We start from the raw sequence: 19,361 nt of genomic DNA on the forward strand, positions 1-19,361 counted from the left end.
TGATTCCGTGTCAGACTGCACGCAATCAATGTCTGTCACCTTCAGCGTTATCAAAAAACAGTCGACCCTCTGTGACACTGGTCTCCACTGGCCCTGTCTCCCTGCATTTGGACAACTTGAGGTTCCATTGGAGGTCTGGGACGCCCCCTCCTCATTATGCCCTCTGACCCACCCTCGCCATTCCTCTGGAAGTGATGCTAATAAAATGAATTCCAGCTGACTGACATGGGTTGGGAGTCAGGGGATGAAATCCATACTTCATGCATTTTGCATGTGTCAGTAATTAGGCAGTTTTGGGGTTGCCAAATGCTTTGGCCAACATATCTCTGTGCCTGGATACACAAAAGAATACGCATTTGAAAACATTTTCTTATCGAGCAAAATGCTAACATGCCAGAGACAAGAGATTAATGATATTAATGTATCCTTGAAGCAAGACCAAACTGGTAGCACTCATAAAAAATGTCTGATTAGATCCCAAGAGTGATGTTATTAAGCGTAGCTTTAATTATGTGTGCTTTCGTCTTGAATAAGTGTCTTGTTCTCTAACCATCCTTGAGACCCATTTTAAAGGTCTGAGAATGTGCCCCAGACCATCTTTTCCCCCTCCAGGCCCCTGGCTCTGACCATTAGGGAGATTCCTTATCTTCCCTAAGCAATGACAGGTGAAATGGAGCACAAAATCCCACAGCCTGCCATGGCTTCTCCGCAGCCTCAACACCTCCAACTCTTAGAGACATTACTCCTTTCATTGTTTTATTTGTTGTCCAAAACTTATGAATGGCAACAGATTAGTGATATTACAGATATAATAATAATAATATAAAAACAGTGGTGAACCAAAGAACAGAAGTGGTGCTATGTGTGATCTGGAAATACTTGCTTGCTGTCTGTTTGACCAAGGCAGCAGTTCACCCTCTGACTTGTTTGAGCCACAGCTTCATCTGATGTATCATGAACAACATGATTGCTGCATCCGCTCCTCTTCATAGTCAGAATAACTTTTAAATAAACATACTTCTTCAGTCCACATTGCTGTTTTAAAAATGTTTTATTTTAGGGGATTACTCTGTTGTAATATTGTAATCTTAAGTGTTGTGTTATTGTTTCTTGTAAGTGGAAAATCTTCAGAATTAGCAAAAATACATCCGTAAAACATCACTCTGTGTATAATTGCCTCTAAAATATTTATTTTTTACTAATTTTGGAGTGTTTAGTTGGTCTACAATATTCTCGTCAGTATTCTTCAAAAACTTTACCTTTAAAAAAAAAGATAATTAATTATATATATATATATATATATATATATATATATATATATATATATATATATATATATATATATATATATATATATATATATATATATATATATTGGGTTCCTTTTCTGGGGATCATATATATATGATCCATTAATTTAAATCAAACATGTACCTTTATTTGCTCTTCTGCTGGCGACGTCCTCCCACGTGCCTCATTTGCGGCAAATAATTGGCTGAAATTGAGCACGTGACATGTACGCTGAAGAGGAAGTTTTGGATCTTGAACGTGTGTATTTGTTTACAGCCGTGAGCTCTCTAGCTGAACCTCTCCCGGAATATTTCTTACGACTAATTATCCCCATTTTTGTCTTAATAACCATCGAGAAATTCTCAACTAGTTGTGTCTGCATATGTTGCACGTTTACCGACGTGTTCTAACGGGAGTAGCACCTGCTAACTAGAGGTGCTAAAATTTAGCATTACTAGCTTGCAGGTGTTAGGTCTCCTTGACCTTAGATCCTCAAGAAGATTGTACAGCGTAATTAAGACATTTGCAGTAAACTGGTTTTGCACAACTACCGACGTTGGAGGAAGCTGCTGTGGGACTTTCATCAGTCGTCTTGCTGGCAGCGAAGCTAACATGAGGGTGAAACAAAACACGGTGACCTGTCAGAGCCTGTCTCTGCAAAGACAAGGTATGAATGCATAATAAGTTTATAGGCTGAATTTACTTTGTGAGTCAGTTATTAGCATTTGAAGTGCATTCATAGCAGGTGACTTGTTGTAGCTCCTGTGACTCTGCTTGCACCCATTTTCTTGGTCCCAGGGAGATGATGGTGATAGAACGAACAAAGAGCCCATGAATTATGGCACAGACCGAACTTTACTGGGATCACCACATCCCGCTGCCAAGGCTTGGTCCAGTCCAAGCCAAGGTCGCCGTCGCTGTGGTGGCGCTCCTGTGCTTCATCAACAGTTATGATGGAGAATTTGTATTTGATGACTCCGAAGCAATCGTCAACAACAAGGTTAGTTTACCCTCTTTTCACTACTCATGTTTAACATGATTGTACTTTTGGAGTGCCAATTTTGCTACTAGGTGACATGAATGCTGCAGGAGTGTCCTTGTTTTTTTTATTTTATTTTATTTTTGCATTGCAGGACCTGAAGCCAACAACTCCCCTGAGCAACATCTGGAGAAATGATTTCTGGGGAAGCAACCTGAGTAGCAACTCCAGTCACAAATCCTACCGACCGCTTACTGTCCTTACATTCAGGTAATGGATGGTGTTTTCTCTTTCCTTTTTGCACTTGCCCTTTAATTCTTTAAGTATCTGCTGGATTATTAATAATTTAACAAGATGCCACTATTTATTTCTTATTAAGACTGCAATTAGAGGAATGTTGCAGTTAGGACAAACTTAACTGATATAACATCTTGCATAATCCAAATAGTAATAGAAACAAACATGACATACCAACCTCATAAATAGAAGAGGGGTGGAGTGTCCTCTATTGCAGCACAAACAAAGACATTCTTAATGTTTGTCTTTAATCTCAAATCATTCAGATATCAATATTCTACTTTACCTCAAGCATTGACTTTTGACAAAGCATTGTAACCTTAAAAAAAGACCCCTTCAATGTTAGGGTGCAGCTAGTAGGTTTCACAATGATAATTAATGTTCCCATGCATTACAAAATTATTCATAGTTATTGGAACACTTTCACTTTAGAACCACAAACTTCAATATCTTTTATTGAGATTTTATGCAAGAGAGTAACGCAACAAAGCACATTTATGTGAAGCAGAAGGAAAAAAAGGATGCTTGATTTTCAAATTGCTAAATAAATATCCTCATATTTATTTATTTTAAAAATAGATATTTGAAAATTGTAGTGTGCATATGTGTTCAGCCTCTTTTAGTATATTCCCCCAAAATAAAATGCAGTGGAAGCATTTGTCTTTGAAAAGCACTTAATTAGTCATTTATGTGCTACTGAGTTAGCTTTTCCATAACGACCTCAGAGTTTTGTTGGAGAACATTAATGAAGCAACAGCATTGTGAATACCAAAATGTTCCAAAATATACCAAAACTTGACAGGTCAGGTCAAGTTTTAGTATACAGGAGCATTAGGTTATAAAACAATATGCCAAGCTTTTAACATCTTACGAAGGACTGTTCCAGCTACTAAGAATGAAATATGTTTGGCACAACACAAACTTACCAAGATAGGGCTGAAAAAATATCATGGCACATCACCCTGAACACACCATTCCCACTGTGAAACATTATGGTGGCATTCTCATGCTGTTGGGTTCCTTTTGGTCAGAGTTGATAGGAACCATAATCCTAAATAAGGGCAATGAAACAAAATAAGATGATAAATTCTTCAAAATGCCTGAGATTGGGAGAGGAGTTCATCAAAACATTCAGGACTTTGTGGTAGTGCTACTAATTTTCTGTACTTCACTGAAATTATTTCTGTAATTTCAGTGATTTTGACAGGTCCATTAATAGTTCATCACTCTTAAAGGTTTGCATGATGCTAGCATGATAACAGTAAATATTATAAGGAACAGAAATTGTGAAAAAGTGAAAATTTTTTGCAGTCAATTTTAATTTACAATTCCTTACAGCTTCCTTTGGTCCAAATTAGGTTTGCAGCAAAAGGTAACTGAATTAAGAGAAGTATAATGACCTTGGAAAATTGGCCTGAGGCTCAACGAATGTATCTAATCTACACAACGTTTTGTTTGACACCTCTCTGGAAAAATGTTTTTTTTTTCTCTTTGGAGCGAAGACAGCTGCCTTGAGATAATAGGACTTTTTTATGTTGCGTCGTAAAAAAAATAAAAGTAAATACAAAACAGAAATCTATCCACACCTGTCCATGCTGGCTCCAAGCACTGTGCCAGAAATATTTTGCACGTAAGAAGCTGCATACCAAAATACTAATGTGAGATTTGGTTAAACTGAGGACAGAAGTGCTTCTGTATAAAAATGTATTACGGTACGTTTAAATGTCCAAGCAAATGGCTGAAGTTAGTTTTAATACTGTGATGCAGCTGATTTTTAAACTGTGGCATAAAGACCTCCAAGAGTGAAATGAGGATTCTTTTCCAAAAAGCTGTCAGAAAGATTGTTAAACCGGTAGTTCATCTTGGTTAAGTAAGCTGTGTGAGTGAGGACAGATGTAAGAATTGTTGATTTACAACAATGCCCTGTCAAGACTTATAGTTATTTATGAACAAAAAGAAACTGTGGAAACCGAAGAAATGTTTGTGCATTACATCGTAATTTTCTGCACAGAGTGGCTTATTAAAATGTTTATGCACCTTAAACTTTTTCTTGCATTTTGTTACATGACAGCCATAAACTTTAATGTGTTTTTGTGGCATTTTATGCGAAAGACTAACATAAAGCAGCATGTAATTGTTATGTAATATAATATATATACATGTATATACGTGCCTAAGATGTATACCTGAAAGGGTGAACACGCAGTGATGTGAAAAATTGTTTGTCCCCTTTTTAATTTCCAGTTTGTTTTCTATATTTGTCACACTTCAGTGTTTCAGAACATGAAACCAATTTAAATCAAGTCAAAGACAACACAAGTAAACACAAAGTGCAGTTTTTAAATTAAAGTGTTTATTATTAATGGAACAAAAAATCCAAACATACATGGCCCTGTGTATGTTTGAAAAAGTGATTGCCCCATAAATCTTTCAAGTGGCTGCGCCACAACTGCAATCAGCCGTTTATAAAAACTTGTATTGAGTTTTTTTCAGCGATGTGGAACCACTCATCTTTACAGAATTGTTCTAATTCAGCCACATTGGAGGGGGTTTGAGCAAGAACTGACTCTTTAAGATCATGTCACAGCATCTCAATAGGATTCAGGTTAGGACTTTGACTAGGCCACTCCAACACATGTAATAAACATGCAAAAATAGTAAATTAGGAAGGAGGCAAACTGCTTTTCATGCCACTGTATATGCAAAGGTTGATCCCATAATTATCTGAACCTTTTTCTGCACATATTTTTCAAATGTCTAGTATGAAGGACTTTGGTTCAGTCCTAAACAACTGGACTGTTGTTTGCCAAAACAGTTCAGTTGTTGGTTGCTATTAATGATAAATGGCAAAACTGTTACATCCTAAATATTACATTGTGTTTCACCATGTTCCAACCACAATATCTTCACATTACTTGTAGCACTACGTTTAACCCCACTAATGAACATTTGCTTGATTTTACCATTTCTGTCACTAATAAACATTTAGCAGCAGTTTCTTCTTGTTTTGCTGTTGCAGGTTAAACTACCTCATAGCAGGAGGCCTGCACCCTGTTGGCTTCCATGTACTAAACATCATCCTCCATGCTGTCATATCTGTCCTTATGATTGACATGTTTGCTATACTGATTGGTGGACTGGACTATGATGAGAAGGGTTGGACAGTGAACCATGCTCCAAAGACCTCTCTACTTGCTGCCATCTTCTTTGCTGCACACCCAGTTCATACAGAAAGTGTAAGTAGAATTCAGCGACTTTAGGATTAGTAATCAGTAGAAAAATCAGTAGAACTGAATTTTTGACTCCGTTAGTGCAAACGCTTTCAAATCAACCTAATTTCTGCTTACATTGAATAAAAATGAAAATTGATTCTTTAGAAACAGAGTAATGAATATATGTGGAGATATGAAGTTACCCTAATTTTTAGATTGTTCTTCAAAGCACACCAAATTTATTGCAACATTTCACACTAGAACAGGAAAGGGAACAGTTTAAGTTTTATGTTTTCAACTCTGCAACTCTGTTAAACTGTGACCTCCTATGGCTCATTTTTATAGAATTTTTTACATAAGTGACTTTCTCTATACTGCCTGTTTTTAAAATAAATCTTCACTGTTTTGGTTTATTGAATGAAGTGAATGAGATTTTAATCTTAGATTTTACTGATTCGACCAGATTACTCACAGTTGTCTCCAATAATGTGACTGGGATATGACAAATAATCAAACGGGTCTGAACCTATTACAAGAGAATATAGGTCATGGCAGCTGTAGATTGTGGAATGAAGAATAAGACCAAAAGACAAAAAAATTGACCCCACTTCCCTATTCATAGCATTTATTAGTAAACCTAAGACTCCACTTTGGAAGCTTAATTCCTCTAATGACTAGAAATAATTTCATCCATTTGTCCTGTAAATAACTACACACTTAATATGTCCTCAACGTAACACAGCACAGTCCCAAAGTATGATAATCTAATGAAGGTTTAGACAACTGCACACTTTCTCTTGTGTTAAGTACTCTGTCTATTAGAGGAATTATGTTACTGAATGATTTCTTGTGTTTCATCTTTTAACTTTGTTCCTCAATTACGTCAACTAAAAATCACACAAAGGTTTTCACCTGTTACTTTACTCCAAATCATAGGTGTCAGATTTGGCCTGCTCTACATCAAATTCTTGTGTAAAAATAATATTTCAGGGTTTTGAACAGAAATTGTTCATCAGTTTTAAATTTTTTTTGGAGTTTGCAGACATTTAGTCTTGTTTCAGAGTGTAACCAACAAAGAAACAACCTTTGGCTGTAAAGTTCCAGGTTGCCATCCCAAACAAAGGCCCTGTTTTCCGAATTGGTGATTTATATTTACAACCTGTTACACCTTTGCAAAGAGAGCAGTGAGCAACATTTCTGCAGGCAGTTTTGAAAGGGAACAGCCCTCTAGCTGTCAGTGAGTGCAATTTACATAAATAGCATGAAACCTTACTCTTCTGTAGAAACACACATGACAAACTGCCCAGAGAAGATGAAGGGTTCACTATAATTAAGTTCCAGTGTAAAAAGCTTTATTGTATTATGCTTAAAACATGCCATTTTTTGTTCACACATTCACATCTGCTTGTTACGACGTGTCTAAAGATCCAGTTCAATGTCAGTTAGTTGTCTGTCATGTGTAGACATAGCACAGGTGCCTCACTTTGATCTTTGAATCTCTTTTAAGACTGAATGCTTTACAGATCAGAGCTAAACAGGCTAACATAAAATAACGACACACTGAAAATGAATGAAAATTTGCTAATTTAATATTAAAATCCTTTCAAAAAGCCTGAAGAAATATGGATCAGCAACACTGGACATTTTGCTTCCTGATGCATGGAAAAAAAAAAGATAAAGAAAATAACTATTGACTTTTGCACAGTAATATTTACCTCAAAACATTTATGAAGCTTTTCAAGGAGAAGTCAGGACACTGCTTGTAGGTAAGTTATTTTAGAGCATTTTTCAATATTAATAAAATAGTGATGAATTTTAGTCATAGATTAAAGATGACATATCTTTAATCAGGAAGACTAAGATTTTGAAATATGACTTTTTGAAAGGGGGTAATGCATAATAATTTAGGAAACCACTGTGAGCATCGGCACACTAGACCAAAACAAACAGATGAAATGCAGTTTTTTTAGACGGCTCATTAAATTGGATTCAGAGCTTATTCCTGTTTATTTGAGTTTTATAATAAACGAAGACTGTCTTCAGTGGTGGCAAAAGCTTAAAATCTGTTTGATTTTATTTAAATTGACCTTTTATTTAACCAGGAAGTTACTATTTAGATTAAGAATCTCCTTTCCAAGAAAAACAACACACATAATGTTATGCGCGGTTTTGCAATTAATCAAATCTATCATAAAATTTTTGGTTCTTGATCCAAATCTTGAATGATCATAAAGCAATAATTACTTTTCCTGTTAGTATTTTGGCAGTGTTTCACTTTGGAAGTATTCTCGTTTTTTTATTACATGTTTGATTGATGTGTACTTCACTACCATTTGAAGGCACCTGTGCAGTCTTGTTTCGGTAAGTCAGTACGAGCAAAGATGGCAAAAACGGGACAGGAGAAGCAGTAAAACGCCCCTAGCAGTTACCAATTGGCACATGTTTGTTGCGTTTGTTACGAGGGCACCGTTTGGTACCAGGTAAAAAAAAAGCCATTAAACAACCAAACTGCAAAAATGTGAAATGGTGGACGGGCAAAAACGACCCTGGCAAGAGCAACAACGCAGGCACCGTCTAAAAATATGAAATGTGGAGTCAGAGACACAAGTTATGTACAATTTGCTAGCTTGTGGTGTCTGCATCTCTCAGCAACATGATAAAGTTTGTGCACCCACCTGCACTGTAACCGTGGAGTGTTTTATAAGGAACAAATACAGAAAGTGAGTGGAATTTATATAATATATTTTGCTAAAATTTAAATGAACCTTTGCCAGCTGCACTAAAATGTGGGTGAATCTGTTTGGCCAAAAATGTTTTTAGTCATTATTTGTAATGAAAATTTTTTATATGAATTTGTTTGCAATGATAGATTGATTTATCTTGCATTTACTCCGGCATTACTTTCTATCTTAGATATATTTCATTCTTTTCTAATTTGTGTTTTTCCTTTTAACTTTAGCTTGACCAGCCTCCTTTCTAAAGTTGTACAGCCTATTCCACTCCAGATCTGCTCATGTTTGGGGCAACAAATAAACTTCTAGCAGGCGATATTCCCTTATGGATGCATGGCATCTTGAAAAAGAAGTCCAGAGGTTTCAGCTCTAAACATCCATTGTCTGTGTGTCTAGAACAAAATCCCTGTCTCAGCTGGGTAACGCAGGGCCAAGGTGTGTGCAGTAGTGTGATCTATGCTGGGGTTCTTATTGACCTGCCAGCTTCTGTGGTTTTTGCAGTAAAAGTTGGCTGGAAGGCAGCAGTCCCCCCCTCAGCATTCTCTTTAATCATGCAGAGCAAGGACTGGGTAAAACCTGGGGGGGGGTTGGTGGGAGGAAGGCAGACTGCGGGCTTATGCCTGCTGTAGAAATCAAAGCAGGCAACCCTAGGATGCCAGCCATACTGTACCCACACACTGTACACAATACACACACCAACAGTAAGCATGCTGGTAATGAGCTCCTCGTATTTTCTGTTAAGATATGTTCAGTTTCAACTTGGCTTGGAATCTAGCACAAGTATTGTTAAAGGTATTTATTCATTTAATTATATTTATTGAGTAAAGACAATTTTACTTGGGGGGGGGGGATTTTTTAAACATGCTGTATGTCTCTCTGGTTTATCTCTTTTGTTTCAATAAGGTGGCAGGTGTCGTGGGTCGAGCGGACCTTTTATGTGCTCTCTTCTTTCAGCTGTCTTTTCTCACATACTGCAAAGCTTTTAACAAAGGTAAGGAATCCAATACAAGTATTTGTTCTTTATTATACAGCAAAATAGGCTTGCATTTGTCTTTGTGAAATCTCAATAAGCAACATTATGTTTTATAACTGCAAAACATTAAAAAACTTCCTTCCCAAAATCAGGATTCTTACATAGTTTCATAATGCACAGAATGTGTTTTCTTATTTCCCAAGTCAAGGTAAATATGGAAAACAGGAAGTGGAATATGCAATTTTCTGGGACATTTTTCTTCCCTTGAATTTGAATCAAAACTTGACTTTGACATTTTAGATAACGGTATTTTGGTTTCTGGCTGAGAAACTAAAAATACAGCGAGTAAAATAATTGATGAAAATGTCAACAATTTTCTCAGTAAATAAATGTCAACTAGCCCTATTAAAATGAAAATTTGAACAAGCCAATGAAATACTAGAATCGTATATATTCTGGTCAAGTGAGATCAATTTTGAACTTTTGGGATCTCATTGCACACTGTTTGTTGGAGAAATGTTGCTGAACACCCCATGATGCCATACCTGTTGTGATGTTTGTAGAACAGCAATGTAGGCTATTGCATATGGTTTTTGCAGACTCTATATGATTAAAAGAGAAATGAATGCAGGAGTGTACATGGCAACATGGTTCTCAACTAGAAAAGGATGGACTGTGACAGTGACTGAGGGTCAGTCTCTGCGTAAAGCACTTTTAGGATTTAAATGTCTGTTGTGGTGAAGAATGAGCTGAAGCAAACAGCACAATTTTGTTTGTTTTTATTTAGCGGTCCATCTGTGTTCTGATCAACATCTTTGGCCATGAGATATTGATCATCACCAAAATAATGACATTATGGGTACAAGTAGCCAAAATTAGTTTCCTCCTTAGAGTGGTCGGACTCAGTCTAAGAAACCTTTTGAGCGCCATCATCTGCAGGCGCCATTGCTTTTCTTCATCAAAAGGAGTCAGTGAAGGTGGTTTGGGCATCAGGGTGTTTCCTGGTCATTTCCCTTAGGATGTTCTACTGACATACCCATCTGGACTACTTTGTGTAGTGTATGTATGAAACAATTACTTTGGCTGTTACTATATGGTGAGTATAATACATATAGTCTATTTGTCAGTCACAAATACACACTGTTAAAAATATATTTTATATATTAGATATACTCTTGTTCAGTAATACAACAATGTCCATTTCGTTGGTTATCAGGGTTTTAAACTTTCTCTGGAGTTCTTTAAACTGATTTTCTGTGGTTCAGATGCCAAGCAAAGCACGGAAACATTGAATTAAATATTCATAAACAGTATAAAGGCATCAAAGACCAAAAATTGTATATTAAAAAATCTGTCCTGATTTGAAAGGTCTCGGCATTATATACTTCAAACTGAACTGAAGTCCAGATGATAGAAAGGCCCTTTATAAACCTCAGAAAAAAAACTCACATCTTATTTTCTGGTTAGTGAAGCATACAATCAAAACAAAACCTGATGACTGTCTAAAAGTGTTTTCAATGTAAATGTCTCGTACCTAAAATGTTATAGAAATTGTCAAATAAAAAAAAATCTATAAACATGGAAATGTCTGAATAGTGAGTAGGAACAATGTAAATCTTCTTTAACCGATGTGATCTGTATCTCCTCAGGGAAGGACAGAGATGCCAGGTTTTCAGTCCAGTGGGTTGTGGTTAGTCTTGTGTTGTGTGCTGCGGCAATGCTTTGTAAAGAACAAGGCATCACTGTCTTGGTATGAAAATCTTCCTTTTTTTTTTTTTTAGAATTCGTTCAGTCTGTCTTAGCAATACAAGAAAACAATTACTGTGATTGTGTCACACTTGGTTTCTCTTCCTACTGTCCTAAACTCTGCATCTAATAACTAAAAGATCACTGACGTGCATAACCTGAGTGAATGTATCTTCCCCTCAGGGTGTGAATGCAGCCTTTGATGTTCTACTGATCTGTAACGTTAATGTCTATGAACTTGGCCACAGGCTTCTCTTCAGGAAGAATTCTCCTGATGTAAGTTAAAAATTTATTCTTCACATTTTGTGTAATAATTTATGTCTTCTCTATATAATTAATGTCACATTTCATATATTATATCCTGTAAAGCTGAGTGAATCAGAGAATATATAATCCTGATGACTCGTTGCTTGAAATTCTTAGTAACAGTTTTTAATGTTTTCACAGCTAAGCGAGATTCTTCGGACAGGTTTGCTGAAACGATTGGGCCTTATGAGCCTTGGCGGCCTCTCGATGCTCTATGCACGCTGGAGGATCATGGGCACAGGACCGCCGGCATTCACAGAAGTAGACAACCCGGCCTCTTTTGAAGAATATATGTTTATTAGAGTAAGTAAGCTTTTTAAAGGATTCAACAATGAATCATTATTTATAGTCAGACCCAGTTTATTCGACAAATTCTTGGTAGACAGTAGGCATCATTGTTTTAACCTTAGTATGTGGGAAAAAAAAGTGTCGGCTAATAGTCTGGAAATTACGGTAGTATATTTTCATCTTTTTAAATAACAATAAATTACTAAATCACTTAACAGCAGTTTTAGTCTTATTTTTACAATTTTGTTTTATATATTTATTTATATAATTTGTTTGTATACATTTTAAGTATTTTACCAATCAGGATAAATATGGAGAATATTTGTTATCCCAAGTTTCTAAAACTATAACAACCTAAATATGTACAAATACAGCACTGAGTGCTGTATTGGCATTGATTACATCTTCGAAAATCCAGAGGCTTATTGATGTCAAGTTTCACAATTTTGTGCGTCATATGGATTTCCTAAATTGATAAGGCAAGAGAAAATGTAGAACAATTTTTAATTGCTTCTTTTTCTTTGTATTTGATCTAGGTAAGCTACTACAGTCTTACAGAATATAACAAAATGACAAATTGCATTTTGAGAACCTAAAGGTTAACCATTTGAGTTTAACCAGTCCGAAACGGTGCATGTTTCCACCTGAACGTCAAAAGTGGCCAGAAAATACAGAAAAACACAGCTTACCTTTTTTCTTTTCTCTTTGTTTATGTTTTAAACATTCTGCCATCTTTAAATAATGTAATTGTAATTTATTCAAATGTTTCCAGCTCAGCCACAGTTTTCAGCTGGCTGAAAAAAAACAACAACTTTAAGCTGATGGCAGTACAAGACATGTTATGCTGCTTATACTACAGGTTTTCTAATTGATTATCAAGAAATGTTTAAAAATGTTGATTTTTAGAACATGAAATGCTTTGCAAAAGTAATTATACCACTAGAACTTTTTCCCCAACACAAATACCAATACATTGCTGCATAGTATAATTGTGAAGTGAAAAGGAAATGATTCACTGTATTTTTCCATCATTTAAAAACCTTTATAGTTTTGGGCATTTGTATTCCACCACCATTACTCTGATGCCCTTAAATAAAACGCATGAACTTTACTGTCAAATTTGAAAATGTTTCCCTTTTTCTTCTTTCTGGACTCTCTCACCCCCCCCCCTCGTTCTTTCGTTTTTGATTGGCAGATTGTGAACTATAATTACTACTACTGTCTTAATGCCTGGCTGCTGCTGTGTCCCTGGTGGCTGTGTTTTGATTGGTCCATGGGCTGTGTGCCTCTCATTAAGTCGGCCACTGATTGGAGGGTGGTGTGGCTGCTGCTGCTCTGGTGTGTCCTGATAGGCTTGATAAGCCAAGCCTTATGCTCGCCGGACAGCCAGAGGAGGAGGTAAGCTGGCAGAGCTCACTAGTGCTTTCTGTAGATAAAGTAAAGTATATGTTATATATATATATATATTGTCTTACACTGCACAACTATTATAGTAAAAAAAAAACAATCCCACACAGTTGCTAATTTCAGCTTCTATTTCCATACAGTGTGACATGGATTGAGTTTTTTCATATTCCTTTATTTAATCAGGTAAACCCCGTTGAGATCTAGTTTTATATCCTCTCTTCTCTCAAAGGACGCTGACCTTGGGCCTGGTGCTGCTAGTCGTGCCATTCCTGCCTGCATGTAACATTTTCTTTAGAGTTGGCTTTGTTGTTGCTGAGAGGGTGCTCTACCTGTCTTCAGCCGGATACTGCTTACTCTTGGCCTACTCCCTCGGACACTGCTGCTACCGATGGATCAAATACAAGGTGTTGTATTAATCATCCCCCCTATTAAATAAAGTTAAAGAGTAACAAAACCTAACAGTTAAAAGGTGGGATTTCCTGTTTCACTGACTTTTTTTTTTTGCTTTGGCCAGGTCACAATGTCCTGGATTTTATGTATTTAATTGAATTCTGGCTTTATTCACCTTATTTTGTTCAGTGATGCACACTGAATGCAAACATTGATGGAGAGAAAAATATGAGAAATGACTAAAATAATACCTGTAAATGCTAAATATACAGTGCCAGCCACATTTATTGGCACCCCTGGGAAGGATGTACAATAGGCTTAAAGGCAGTTGCTTTTTCTGCAGTAATTTCATAACAAAAGATTTTTTTCCAAAGCTTAAATTTCTTTCATTGAACTTATTCAATACGGTAAGAGATCTCATGTTAAGAAATAATTGCTTTTAACATTATCTTAGATTAAGGTTTTCAGCGTTTCTCGTTGTGAAATAATTGCACAGCAAAAAGTTTTGAACTCCCTTTAAGGCCTTTTTTGTACATTTTACCAGATGTTCCATTAAATGCTGCAGTACTATATTTCACAGTTATTGCTATAAAAGTTTTAAGCCGAATACTGTGGTCCTCTGTTAAATATCTCCCTGTGTTTTCTTTTTCCAGAAACTGACATGTGTCATGCTGCTTGCTCTGTTATGTATGTATGTAGTCCGCTGCGCCCTCCGCAGTCACCAGTGGCGGTCAGAACAAAGCCTCTTCTCCAATGCCCTGTCTGTCTGTCCACTCAATGCCAAAGTATATATATATTTATTTTCCTTACTTTTTTCTGGCAGAATATATTGCCTTTCAAAAGTATTCTGTTTTCAGTGAGAACAAACCGTGTTTGTTTGCTGACCTTCTCCTCAGGTACATTATAATGTTGGTAAAAACCTGGCTGATAGAGGAAACACTACTGCTGCTGTTAAGTATTACAGGGAGGCTGTCAGGTAGGCTTCTTCATAAGTAAATATAATTTATAGAACTTTAAAAAAAACAAGAAACTGACCTGTGTTGTGTGTTTTTGGCCTTCAGACTACATCCGAACTACGTCCATGCAATGAACAACCTCGGAAACATCCTGAAGGAGCAGAATGAACTTAGTGAGGCAGAGCAGCTCTTGTCTAAAGCTGTTGCTGTTCAGTATGTTGTCCTACAAAAATCCCCCCAAAAAACAAATCGTCTCAAATCACCTAAACTGTTATCCTTTTCACAAGCTCAGTAATTGTTTTCTCCAAATTTGTCTAGACCTGATTTTGCTGCTGCATGGATGAACCTCGGCATAGTTCAGAACAGCCTTAGGAAGTTTGATGCAGCAGAGGAGAGCTACTGGAACGCCCTCCGCTATCGGAGAAAATACCCAGACTGCTACTATAACCTGGGTCGCCTGGTGAGGTTTTCTCAGTTCAACTGCTTCATTGAAAGAGATAAACTACATCTATTTACATTGCCTGACAAAAGTATTCACACCCATTGAATTTTTCACATGTTGCTGAGTCACAGGGAGACCTCAGTGGATTTTATTAGGATTTCATGTGATGAAATCAGACTAAAATTTTAGAAACGTTTAACATGTAAAAATCTGTAACTTGTGGGATGCATTTGTACTCAACCCCCTTTACTTTGGTACCCCTAAATAACATCCAGTTGAACCAACTGTCTCCTTAGTGGTAAATAATTTCTGTGTAATGTAATCTCAAATTTGGAATCTTGTCAGGGTTGATGGGAAGAAGAATGATGCAGGTTTTATCCAGGAAGAAAACCAGTTACGGGTTCCAAAAGACTTTTAGTAACTGGGGTGAAAGTTCACTTTACAGCAGGTTAAAACCCTAAACACATAGCTTGAGCTACAAAAGTCGTTTGGATCAAAAAATGTTAATATGTCAGAATTCTACATATTCCAGACTTAAATTCGGATGAGAATTTGTTGCATGACTTGACAGTTGCTGTTCAGACTCTCTTCATCTAATCTGACTGAAACTGAGCCAGTTTGCAAAGAAAAAAAGACAAAAATGTCAATTGTTAGACGTGCACAGCTGGTGAGGACATCCCTTAAAAACTTGCAACTATAAAAGCAGCAAAAGGAGGGTTTATAAAATGTTGCCTCATCTGGGCTTAACATAGTTTTGCCTTTTTTGAGTTTTCATATTTGTAAAAATGTGAAAAAACATGTTTTTCCTTCCACTTAAAAAAATTAACAGGTAATACTCAACAGTGCTGATTGGTCTCATAAAATCTCAACCAAATGCATTGAAGTTTGTATTGTGACGTCTCAAACCGTGGAAAACATCAAACGGTGTGATTGCTTCTACAAGGTTGCTTCTTATAGTTGGTTTTTATGGACATAAAATATATTTGCTTTATATTTGTAAACCTTTTCCAAATTTAAAACCGTTTATCATGGACTTTCTTTAATGTTGTGATAGTATGCTGACCAGAACAGACATGTGGATGCCCTGAATGCCTGGAGGAATGCAACTATGCTTAAACCTGACCACAGTCTGGCTTGGAACAACATGGTTATTCTGCTGGACAATACCGGTAAGGACAATAAAAAATAGACACATTCAAATACAACTTTTATTTCTACCCCAATAAACACTAAAAACCATTTTTACTTGCCTTTTCTTTTTGTGCTGGCGCTGCTAAAAACAAAACATGTAATTATGATTTAGTTTACTATATTAAAACTGTGTGTTTTGAATGCAGTTTTGTTACAGCATTAACTGCCAAACACACACGTGCACATGCACAGGCACCCTTGTTGTTTTCAGAAATGCAGGAAATCTAAATGGCCAACAAGATTAGACCGGAAGAGCAGGAACCACCAATGCTTGAAATTTATGTATTAAAGCTTTTGTGTTGTGAGTTTTGGAGGCACTCTTCCCTGCCGTGTGGAGAATGCTCTGATTTCCAAACGCTCGAGCCGTTTTGTCAGAAGCTGCTCCCGTGAGGGCGGAGTCTCCCAGGAGGGCAGTGGAACCGTCCAATCAGGGCCCAGCGTGTCTCCTGATCAAAAGAGCGCAGAACAGCCAGAACAGCGCCCCCCTCAGAGTTTCCCCTGCCGCAGTTTGCTCCCCGAAATCTCACACAAATAATTCTGCCCGTCTCCCCAAATCCTGCAGTAAACCATAAAAAAGCCAAAAAGCAAAACATTGGGGGTCGTTTTGAAATGGAGGAGATATTGTTTGGCATTCACCATTTTTCTTTTGATACAGATAACACAAACAAAAGGCACGCACTTGATCAGATGTTGGCAGGCTACGTGTGTGAAGGGCACAGGCCGTGAGTCAGGAGATGACTACCATTGTTTTGCCCTCTGTTTCTCTTGTCTGCCTCTTCTTTCTCCATTTCTGGCCAGACATCAGACAGATCTGTGACACAGATCAATAACTCAGTGGGCCTTGCGTTCAGCTGTAATTAGGAGACTAAACCACTCCTCCATGTGAGACGGTGGGAGGGGGGGGGAAGCTTTAGATAGTGTTTACCAATAAATCAGAGAGGGTCTTTGTGTCTTCGTGTTGCTTTTTTTTCTTCTTTTTTTGCCTTGCATAAGAATTCATACCTTGTTTTTATTTTTGTTTTTTAAGTTTGTCACGTTACAACAATTTGCATTGTTTTATTGGGATTTTATGCTCTAGGCCAGCACAAAGTTGTGTATAATTGAAAAGTGGAAGGAAAATGATTCATAATTTTCAGAAGTTTCTACAAAAAAACTTGAATTCATGTTTCTAGGCTCAATACTTTGTAGAACCACCTTTTTCTGATGAGGGCTTCAGATAACAGCTCCAAGCAATATATTGTCATTCCAATAGCGTATCACAAAGGACTATTTAGAATGCTATAATTCTTGGCTAATGTATTACAAGTGTTATTTTTTCATATTATTAACTCAGTTAGAGTCTCATAGCAACAGATACTCACACAGAACCCATATCACCACCAAACGTTAATGCTAAAGGTCACAGAGTGGAAGAAGTATAAAGGAGGAGGAGGGCAAAGAAGACAAGATATTGCAACTGATTTTTTTTCAATGTAATATTTTTTACAAATATTACCTCCATCACACGATTTCTGGTTATCATGCAGCCTTAGCTGCAAGTCTTTTGGGGTATAACTCGCATTTTTAAAACAGAAATATTTGCCCTTTTTTGCACAATTATTAAAGATCAGTCAGATTGGATGGAGCACATTTATGAACACGAGTCTTGCCCCAAATCTTCCACTGAATTTGAGTCTGGATTTGTTTTTCCCATAGGGTTATTTGTAAAAATTAATTAAGGTATAAAATCTTTTGTCTTTTGTACCTTCCACTTCACAAACATGCACTACTTTCTGTTGGTCCCTCACATAAAATTCAAACAAATGCAATAAAGCCTGCAGTTATGTGACAAAATGTGAAAGTTTGTAAGCAAGATACTCCATCTAAAATTCTTTTTACATTTGTAACTTTCTTGCTCTGTCCTTTTTGTTTCCTTAGCCTGGTGCTTGCATTGTTTTTAAGATCCTTGGTGTCTCTCATGATGATGCTTTGATTTTTGTGAAACTTTTCTGTTCAAGGTAACCTGGGCCAGGCAGAGCTGATTGGCCGAGAGGCTCTGAAGCTCCTCCCCAATGACCACACCATCATGTTTTCACTGGCTAACGTCTTGGGGAAATTACAGAAATACAAGGTGAGTCAACATGGCTAAAAAAATAAAGAAAAAATGAATGATTGTTAAGAATTAGATTTTTTTTTTCAATCACATCCAGGTGTTATATATATATTTTTTTTTTATGAGTAAAAACAAGAGTCCTATTTTCTGTTTTGCTTAAACTTCTTTTAGGAGTCAGAGAGTTTCTTTCTTCACGCCCTTCGGATCAAACCAAATGCTGCTGGTTGCCATGGCAACTTAGGTAAAGCCACAGCAGTTTTGATTTTGTGAGCACAGAGAAATTCAGAGAAATCAAAAACTAACACTAAAAATATTTACTCTAGCAGAAGCAACATTGAGTAGGCTACATGTTTTGAAGGCTTTTAATCAATTAAATCACAACCGCTGAATCCTGGTCTTGTGTTTGTTCTCAGCTGTGTTGTATCATCGCTGGGGGAAGCTGGAGCTGGCAAAGAAACACTACGAGCTGTCTCTAAAGTTGGACCCTGAGGCTCCTGGGACCAGAGACAACTACAACATGCTGCGACGCAAACTGGACCAGCTTAAACACAGCGCGCCCTGAGGGAACCCAACAGGGACCCCTGCCTGCTATAAAATACATTTTCCACTGTTTCATTTTGTATTATTTTATCTCACTTGTTCTTCCTTTGAACATTTTGAAATAAAGACCACAGTCTGTGTGCCAGGCTTCAGTTTTTATTCCTTAAAAGGGAAAAGAAATGTTGCAAAATGTTTTGTAGTTTAACTGTTATTACAAACTCTTTCATGTATGAGACCTAAGCGTCAGGTACCTAATTGGATTTCATGGGGGTGTAGTGATCAGGGGTGTTAGGATACTTCTCCTGTTTTGAAGCTTCGTTTGAAAACCATGTGGACCTGATCCACGGTGAACCCCATCCTCTTTTCATCTCTGACCCTGTGTTGTGTCAGCTGGACAGAGCACCACGCACATGTAGGTCCAGGAAATCTGGTGTAGATTTATTTAAGTTGGGCGCTTTTCAGAAGTTTCAAATGTTTCCTGACTCAAAGTTGCAATAATTTGGCCTGGGAGCACTCGCAT

General features: G+C 37.0%; 1 protein-coding gene across 1 annotated transcript; it reads left to right on the forward strand.

Moving 5' to 3' along the window:
* The first annotated feature begins 1,515 nt into the window (after positions 1-1,515).
* On the forward strand, positions 1,516-18,988 carry tmtc4 (transmembrane and tetratricopeptide repeat containing 4). Its single transcript, XM_005810805.3, has 18 exons — positions 1,516-1,957; positions 2,089-2,290; positions 2,424-2,539; positions 5,586-5,802; positions 9,414-9,501; positions 11,133-11,233; positions 11,413-11,505; positions 11,677-11,838; positions 13,019-13,221; positions 13,460-13,634; positions 14,274-14,405; positions 14,517-14,596; positions 14,682-14,789; positions 14,895-15,036; positions 16,073-16,187; positions 18,207-18,319; positions 18,473-18,542; positions 18,715-18,988. The coding sequence occupies exons 2-18, from the start codon at positions 2,129-2,131 to the stop codon at positions 18,861-18,863; spliced, it is 2,226 nt and encodes a 741-aa protein (XP_005810862.1). The 5' UTR covers positions 1,516-1,957; positions 2,089-2,128; the 3' UTR covers positions 18,864-18,988.
* Positions 18,989-19,361: the final 373 nt, after the last annotated feature.

The sequence above is a fragment of the Xiphophorus maculatus genome, chromosome 7 (assembly GCF_002775205.1).
Source record: "Xiphophorus maculatus strain JP 163 A chromosome 7, X_maculatus-5.0-male, whole genome shotgun sequence".
Classification (NCBI taxonomy): Eukaryota; Metazoa; Chordata; class Actinopteri; order Cyprinodontiformes; family Poeciliidae; genus Xiphophorus; species Xiphophorus maculatus.